Here is a 9,427-nt window from a genome sequence, read left to right as displayed (position 1 = left end):
GTAATAATTTGTAGATACAAGGCTCAACCACTGTCATGGTAACGGACCATTACTAAATCCCAAAATTCTTTCTCATTGCTCCACCACCATAATGGCCTAAATAGATTTCCAATAAACCTCAAGAGGGGAAGCAAATAAATCACAACAAAATTTCAAATACATTTTGGCAAATGTTTCTTCTATATCACCAGACCAATAGCCTATAATTACATCTCTGAGTTTCAAAATCCCAAATCCACCCACCTCTCTTATAACAAATCCTCATCTCCGCTACTAAAGGATTCAAGGAAATCACTATCATCATCCTCATCACCTTCGCTTACAATCTCCAGAACCCCATCACCATCGAAATCAACACCATCCATCATGAAATCTCTGTCATCGTCTTCGTCGTCTTCTTCATCATCTTCTTCAAATTCGCTCAGACCATCTTCGTCATTACTCATGTCACCGGTATCACTCTCACCATCCCCATTAAGATCATGTTCCAAGATTGAATCATCATCACCTTCATCATCCTCGTCTTCTTCACTTTCCGCATCATCAGGGTCAGAATCGTCGTCGGTTGGCTTGCGTCGACCAATTTCATATACCCTAGCAGAAGAACACATGTCATCTTGGTCGTCCATCGTGATTAATCCCAAGAAAGAATCAGTTGGTTCAGTTGCAAAGTCCAAAACACAACGGTCCACAGGAACTGTAGCAATGTCAGAGTAATTGACTGCATCAACAGTGCGGAAAGCAGAGAAGAGAGGATGCTTCACTCTACGGGTATTATAAATTGAATTCACGTCTTCAAGATTTCTCCTCAGGATTGCGTATATAACATCACCACTCGCATTGAATGTTATAACTGTCTGATCCAAGGATGGGACACTTCGAAGGAGTCTCAGGTTTCGAAGATCCCAGACCTCAGAGTTTATTATGACCTATCAAAAACATTTGTTAAAAAACAGAAATGGAATTAATCACAGCAATGTGGTAAAACTCATATTGAAAAACTCGACATCAAGCATACCTCGTTCCCGGCAGGATGAAAGCCCCCTCCACCATGGTCCGTGAATTGATCAAAGCGATGAATTGGGCCCGAACCCCTTCGATCCCATAATACTCCATTCCAAAGCAGCATAGAGTCTGATGGGCTAAAATGAACGAGAGAATACGCATGGCCACGACCAGAATGGGAGTTAGATGTATCTAAAAGCATCATATCCAACTGGCAGGTATGAACATCATATAGAAGAATTTCTCGCCGGCTTGGATCTGGTCGTAATGCAGCAAATACAGAACCCGAATTACTGAATCTTGCTGCTTTGATTCCCTCAAACGAATGTTTTGGACCACCTGAAATTGAAAATGCATCCCACAAGCGAACATCATTTGCACTTGAAGAAATAACAAGTTGGTTTTCACCCACAAAATGCGAATGCACAAGTGTCAAAGGAAACTGATGACTGGTGCAACTCTCCAACACATTGTTGCTGTTGGAGTCAAACACTTTTAGTTCCCCAGAATGGCCACCAGTGACGATCCGAGAAGAATTTCCCAAAAAAGAAATACAAGTTAGCAGGGAACTAGGTTCATCTCTGCATGTCCGCCATGGTCTGAATCTACTGTAAACAAATTGTCGGTCCTTACGACTGCCATGAATGCCCCCATACATACTTCTAAATTCACGTGTGCTAAGCCGTGCTGTCACATTTGATGGAGCATCAAGGCTTCGTCTTGGTTCGGGACAGACATGAGGGTGCAAGAGTGAAAGAGGTGGTAAAGTTGTGATAGGAGCCGGGCATTGACGATGTTGGTGCTTCAAATACTGTAGAACTAGAGAATCCAATGTAACCCGTTCTGAGCCACAAGGTTGTTGATCAGTGAGAAGTCCATGTTGAGAAAAAGTCTGGCCCACATGAGACCCAGTAAACTGGCTTTCATCAATCTCTGCTGATAGAACATTAGGTGGCAATCGACTATGGTGATCCTTTGGAGCTATACTTGGTGTGCAAAACAGGTTAGCATCTGTCTGAAGACCGGTTCTACGAATAGTATTAGGTGTGGTATAACTAGGAGAACCGAGTATGTGATCACCGATATTAAGTCTTTTCCCAGATGACATCAAACTGCTATCTCTTGAATCTGTTAATTTTCTTTTCATTGGCAACACAATTGGAGTTCTAATCTGGACATCTGCATCACTACCCGATTTCATAGCAGATACTGATGTAGTTCCTTGATTTTCTGCAGCTACATAACTTTTTTTGGAGCTCATATTATTTTTTACGTTCGATGACAGCGGGCTGTCCTCCAATTTGGGTTGAATTCTTGAGTAACCAGGAGCAGGTGAGGATGCCAATGGTTTCTTCTTTGAAGAGAAAAGAGCCGAGTCACATCTCAATCTAGAATCCTCAACGTGAGCACAAACTTTTGGCTTATCCGACAGAAATCCACAAGCAGCACGTCCAGATGGCCATTGAGACTGTAATGAGGAGGCTTCTTGTCCAAAACCTTGGTATGATAGAGATGAGGGAGCAGCTAAAGAGGGGAGAGGTGTCAACTGCGCCTCTTTGAGAAGCAGCGCAGCACTATCAGTCAACCCAGATGCTTGAAGGTGCTCATGCACTAGGAGCATAAGTTCTCTGAAAGAGTGAAAGCACGTAAGCGTACAAACGACGCGAAATAATGAGAGGTACAGAGACAGCTCAAAAGTTGTCTTGCGCTTAAGACAAAAAGGCAGAATCATTAATACCTGGGATCATAAGAAATTGGAGTTGCTGCAGCTATGGCAGCTCGTTCAATACGCCTCAAAGTTGGGGTGGCAGCATCACTAGCCGCTAAAGTAGTTGCACGCCCAGAATTAGTTACAACCTACACACTCAAAACATAATTGTAAACATATGTATCTAGTAACAAAAAGCATACTGAACACCAAATAAAAAAATTCAGGCATTCAATAAACTTTAATATGTATATATAAATGCATACCCCGATGAGCTCAATAGTCACTTGGGCAAGCTCTGCCTGCCACCGATTCTGTTCTCCACCAGGGGTCTGGCTTCCAGAATCTCGGATAAGCTCTGACAGCTTTTTCCCCACCTAAAATACAAAGTCAATCAAAAACACAAATTACTAGTTTCAAAACCCCATGTTATTCAAAGCAATTGCACAACTATCCGACATTGTTGTTCAGTAGTGATTTCAACTATACTGTATTTCCAGCTGACACTAACCTGAAGCTTTGTCAATATGTGTGCTATTGTATCATCTCTAGCTAAACCAAGAAGAACTCGGCATGCGAGGGCACGAAGACAGTCAAGAGCAGCAGGAGATGTAACCATCCGAGGTTGAAGGAGCTGAAGAAGAACTTTGATGCCATTGTTTGCACGAACAGCATCCCTAGCTTGACGATATCCTTGTTCCAGCTGCGCAGCAAGCCCAGCACAACCTGCTCCAGCACCTAGAGATATTCTGCGATCTCCAACTAATCCTGATGCCACTGGAGATGCAGATGCTTGTGACGATGCATTACCGACAGATGATGCAGAAACTACAGATAAGACAGTTCTCTCCACTGAAGCAGGTTCCCCATTCCGGTCCCTTGGCTCATTCTGGAAAGGAACATTGGCAGCTCGTTCCGCATTTCTATCCCTAGATTCCAAGGCAGAACCATTTCCACTTTGGAAGGTAGTTAACTGCTGATTTTGCACACTGGCACTTGATTTATTGCTGATTGATGGAGGAGGGCAAACAAGGTTTATCAACAGATTCAAAGCTGGCTCAACAATCTGGCATTTGGAAGATAAATTAGTAAATAAATGGAGGAGATTTAAAATAAGCCCAATAATTTTTGCTGGCTTTACCTCAGGTTCAACATAACCAGCACCATTTGCCGCGTCCAAAATGACAGCTATACCAACACGCTCATTGCTTAATGTCGCATTTACAATGAGTTTACGGCTATTAGGAACCAAAGTTACAATGTGCAACACACCAAGCGCATATTGAAGCAAATCGTGCAAATATCGTTCAACCGGAGGAGCCTATAAAGCAAAGAAAAATGTCAATAAAAAGAAAATCATGATAAGTGTAAACAAATAATGATCCAATAATACTTTGTTTCACCTGGCACAGCTCTAACATAGTTATATGACCATTTGAATTTAAGAATTTGTCAAACACAGGCCAACGAGCCCTCACAAATGCAGGACCAAGTTTTCGATCCTTCTGTATTTGACGAAACACGGCGTCCATTGCCTCATTACTTATATCGAGTGGCTTGTCGGCAGCCCTAATAGTTGAAATGCTCCTTGCTGTTGGTGCACCGCGAATGCTTTTGGTGGGACGAACCGAATCCACAAGCAAGAGCAAATGTGCTCTAAAATATTGTCGCATTGCAACACAAGTGTGATATGCTATTTGCTTTTCATATGAGGTCAATACCTCTGAAGAAGATCGGTCATTTCGAAGTGATACTGGATTATTTAATTGCCCAGGTGGAACACCAGATCTCACTGATGCAGCATCGTGCAAAAGATGAAGAAGTTTCTGTAGACCTTCTTGCGAATCAAATGCATCGATAACTGCTCTGAAGACAAAAGCAGAAGCAAAAAATAAAGCGGCATTTTTTCTGGACTGATCGTGTTTACATTCAAGAAGCTGAAGAGCCAACTCGACAACCTGGTGAACAATATTGGAAGGAAGGGCGCATACACGTTCCATTATCCCCTGCAACAGAGACATGGTTTGAGAAATAAAAATTTACAAAGCCAAACCAACAATCACAACGTAATAATATAAGACTACGGGAAGAAACAGACTTAAAAATGATTCATTTGAGCGTAAAAATTACCTGAATAGAACCAATTGTGAATAAGCAGGAAGAAAGACCAAAAAAAGTTGGAGCACTTCTCGGAACTGCGAGTAGTCTCTGAATGCCACCACGATCAACAAACAATTGACCAAACTTTCTATGAGCCGCCAATGCACAAATCAACTTCAAAAGGTCTTGCAAAAGAAGCATAGTGCTTGAAGCCTCTATATGCTTCAAACTTCGCTGCAGCAAAGCAAGAGTGACGTCAACACCCTTCTCACGAAGTACAGGACCAAGGACTTCAACATACTCCCCCAAAATCACAAGACACTGGATACAGAATTTCTCCCTTAGCTTCGCAAGGGAGTCGCTGTCCAGGATGACAAATTCACCAATATCTTCAGTAACATCAGTCTCCGTAGGTCTTGGATGTCCCGAATCATCAACATGAGTTGTGGTCCTACAAAAATAGGTTAAATAAGCAACATCAAGTTAACAAATAGCAATGGACATAATATGCTATTATAACGAATAGTATTAGTATAAAGAAGTACCGAGACATAAAATAGATATCAACCACTAACCTCGAAAGAAAAACAGCTTTTGCTGCATCTATAACCGTGGATAAGGCTCTTGCAGCAGCAGCAACCGAAGCTTCCTCATCATTCGTCTTTCTGTATTCCTGACATCATAAAAGAAAACACATTGTATAATAACTAAATATTCGCGTGCTTTCAACAAAAATATATATTCACCTCAAAAGCAGCAGTCTTAACCACTTCCGCAGCATCATCACCAGCTGCCCTTATGGCTAATGCAGGAGCATTGGCAGCTCTTGCTTCAGCCTCAGCAGCTCTAATAGCTTGTTTCACCAAGTCCGTAACATCTTTAGAGCCAACTGTGCATCCTTGGTAGCAGTCATCATTGTCTGCCCTTTCAAGTATAGAATCATCAGCATCACTTCTATCTTGGCATCTCTTAGCATCTGACATTTTTTTCAGATCTTGAATTTTAGTCACATTTCTGTCCTTTGAGCTTCGTGCCTGTCCTGATCTACTGCCAGAACAAGGAGATGTCAAAGCTTGTTCATTCTCAAACACTCCTTCGCCAGACCGACCTTTTCCCCTGGATCTGGGTCGACCTGTCCTTCGCCTATAAAAGTCATCTCTCGCAATTTCGTCAAAATCCTCTTCCCTGTGTGATTTTCCAACAGTCTTTGATTTTGATTCGTGGAAATCCCTAATGCTGTATTTTTCGTCACCTTCTGCTTCTACCTGACAAGGATCAACCTCAAGAGCCATACTGTCAAGAGGTTCCTCATCTACGCAAATATCATCTACGCATGCCTGCCTACTGACATACCTCTCACGATCCCTCTCAATTTCATCCAATGAGACACAATCCCTATCACGATCCTTTTCGCTGGAAAGTTTTCTTGAAACATCTAAATCCAAGTGAGGATTCTCTGTAACATTCCGCAACCTACTCCGACTTTCCTCTCTGGTTTTTGGGCACACCATAATTGATGCACTTTTGTTCTCAATTAATGAACTGGAATCTTTTTGACTTGTGCTTGTCTCACCCAAAACTCGGATACGTAGGTAACGCATTAGCTTAGCTGGCAATCCAGATGTTAACACATCTTCCACCAATTGACCACCACTAAAATCATAAACGTGCAAAACAAAATGTTAGCAAGAAAAGAGAAAACATAAACAAAACAAAGAAGTCTATGAGAACGTACCAAGCCAAGCATACAGCAAGTAGCCCAGTAGAGTATACGCGCAACATTTCAGAGTCTGGGGTCTTCCTTCTCCCAGTTTCATGCTTCCAATTACGATCATCAGCGGGCAACCGAGGTATTTCATTTATCACCCAACCTCTTATATTCTCTAAAACATCATCTTCAAATACATGTGGATACTGTATTCAAATTTACTTGTTTTTCAAACCATGGAAATACAAATACAAACTAAAGAAAAGAATTAAAAAAAACTGCAACAGGGTGTGCATCAAGGTGTTGATAGTACATTAATGAAAATAAGAGCATTTGCCAACCATACCATCCATGTTAGTGAACAGCTGAAGAGAAGCCTTGTGGTCGCTGCTTGTACTGATACCGAATATCTACTTTCAGTCAGAAATTTTGAAGATATCAGTTCAAAAAACTCGTCATTCTCCTGAAAAAAAGAAAAAGAAACAAGAAGTCAACATTCTAAGCATTTTGACCCATCTCATTAGCTCTCCCACAACGCAAAAGGAAACAATAGCTAGTGCAGATGAACTTGGAAATGCAAAAGGAAAAGTGGGGTGTGAGGGAGAGGCAATTACCCGAATAAGATTACCCAGCCGTCCAACATTATGGGCAGACCTGCCATTATTTGTTGAGGATTGATCTGTATCCTCCATGTATCTAAAGCATTGCCCAAGAAACAATATTCGTTAGACAAATTTACAGGATTCTAACTCTTGTAAACAAGGAAAAAACTTTTTCCTTAAAGAAATTACGGAGATGTTCTAAAAAGCGGTAGGCAAGCGGTCACTCACCGACCAGTTAGGCGACGGTTTTTTTTAAGCCTAAATATCTAATTATTCTTATTCATCTTAATATTTCTTCAATAATTCTCTTTATCGAATTCAAACTTAGAATATGTCGAATATTTTTAGTCTTCATCCGATATAAATTTATGGGCAAATATGTCAAATAATTTTTTTTAAATAAATTTTTAAAAATAGAAATATTTTATATTAATCTAGGCGGCCGTCTAAGCGGATTTCGAGCAGCCTAGACTGCAATTAGTCGGCCTAGACGACCAATTAATATAATAAAGCCCAGAAGTTTCAATATCTAAAAATGGGGACGGTGGACAAACGTCTAGCGCCTAGGCACCGTCTTTTAGAACAATGAAAAACATAAACAGAAAAACCGTCTTATTTCAAAAATGTATAGTGTTGGATACTTTCTGTCTCATGGTACACTCTTCCACAAACTAAATGATTTCCCAACAGTAGCCACTCTCCATCCTTCCCAGAGGCAAAAACATATTTAGGGTGAGTGGTTTCAAAGTTACGGTTCATGTTATTTCATGCTCATGTGTTTTTTTGCAATTGTTAAACTTAATAAATGTATTCAAAGTTGTCCGTTCGTCTAAAGTCTCTTTTACCACTCACAGATACCTCCACACCTTAACCAACAATTTCGCCTTTCACGGAAAACACAGACACACTACAAAATCAACATCATGCATTAAAAATAAAAAGAGCATGTACTCCAAGATCAGACACTGCATAAAACGCATAGAATTATTTGGGAGAAACAAGACATATACAGCACGGACTAAACTGGCCTGCCTCACAGAAAATATATATATATATATATATATACCCCAAATTCTCAAATTGCGAAAATAGGGTATTATTTTCGAAGAACGATACATAGATGAAGAAATGAGATAACTGGCACGCAATAATTCTCACGTTACAACAAATTAGCATGCATGAACAGTAAGATGCGTTAATCATTAAAAAGTCAATTCCAAAGAATAACAGTATATTGAGATAAAATATTCACAAAGACATTCCATCTAAATGAAATAAAAACTATTGACCAGGTGTTCGAAACGGAGAAATAAAGAAAGGAAGAGAGAAAAGCGTTGAGGTAAAACAGCCTTGAAAGCTGAAAGTAACATTCCCCTCGCTCCCCCGCTCTGTTTCTTACATGGATAAAAACAAAAGAAAAAGAAAAAGAAAAGAAAAGTGATTCCCAGCACCTAATACAGCAATAGGTAGCAATCATCTCTTATGACTCTATCTTTTAGACGTTACTAGTTATAAAGCCAGACACCTACAGTATCCACAAGCAATCACACCCCATTAAATAAATTGATTGGTAAAAGCGAAAATCCTACCCAAAAATGCAACGGTGCGTCCACCATGTGTTCGCTAGTACCAGAAAAACGCATATGTAACTTTTCAAAGGAAACAGGGGAAAAAAAGGACAATTCTCTAACAGAAACACCACCGTCGGGACGATGTTTTCCACCGGGCACACAAATAATACCTGGATTCTTCAGTCTCGATAAGAGTACCGAGCGCATGGAGGGCATTGGGATTAGGGTTTTCATGGCTAGCAACGATCATATCCATTAAGGCTTGCGCTTTGGACACCAAAACTTCATTCGCATCCTCTTCTTGCTGCTCCTGTCGCTCTTCCGCCTCGTTTCCCTCATCGGTAGTGGGTTCAGACTGCGGCGGAGGTTGGGAATTCCTCGCGGCCTCCATCTCAATTAATTATTAAATACTGAATAAAACCACAATACCAGTGTAATAGTGAAAAAAAAAAAATGATGACAAAACTAGGTTCTCGAGTGATTCGGATTTCAATTCCAGAAGTTTCCGGCGAGCGAGAGCTACACCATGACCTTTGTTTTGCCCTATTTATAGTATCTCGAGGTACAAGGGGATGGAGCGTCTAATGTACAACACTTGCAGCGTTATGTATTTATCAAGGCGAAATTACATCTGCTCGTACGTGAAATATATATATATATATATATATATGCATATTTCTTCTTTTTTTTTTTTGAAAAAAAAGAGGAAAAAGTGGAAACTATCGTAAAACCC

The 9,427-nt window shown here is 40.5% G+C and overlaps 1 protein-coding gene across 1 annotated transcript; it reads right to left on the bottom strand.

Annotated features, from left to right (window-relative positions):
* Positions 1-92: 92 nt before the first annotated feature.
* On the bottom strand, positions 93-9,274 carry LOC140872893 (DDB1- and CUL4-associated factor homolog 1). The gene is made up of 14 exons (XM_073275807.1): positions 8,865-9,274; positions 7,136-7,217; positions 6,868-6,984; positions 6,549-6,727; positions 5,560-6,466; positions 5,389-5,486; positions 4,844-5,264; positions 4,117-4,719; positions 3,855-4,034; positions 3,225-3,779; positions 2,980-3,090; positions 2,744-2,862; positions 1,019-2,633; positions 93-929 (listed from the first exon to the last, which is right to left on the bottom strand). The coding sequence occupies exons 1-14, from the start codon at positions 9,083-9,085 to the stop codon at positions 249-251; spliced, it is 5,889 nt and encodes a 1,962-aa protein (XP_073131908.1). The 5' UTR covers positions 9,086-9,274; the 3' UTR covers positions 93-248.
* Between the last annotated feature and the right edge of the window lie 153 nt (positions 9,275-9,427).

This window comes from Henckelia pumila, unplaced genomic scaffold (assembly GCF_033568475.1).
Source record: "Henckelia pumila isolate YLH828 unplaced genomic scaffold, ASM3356847v2 CTG_477:::fragment_3, whole genome shotgun sequence".
In the NCBI taxonomy this organism is placed as follows: domain Eukaryota; kingdom Viridiplantae; phylum Streptophyta; class Magnoliopsida; order Lamiales; family Gesneriaceae; genus Henckelia; species Henckelia pumila.
This window is presented reverse-complemented; position numbering and strand designations above follow the sequence as displayed.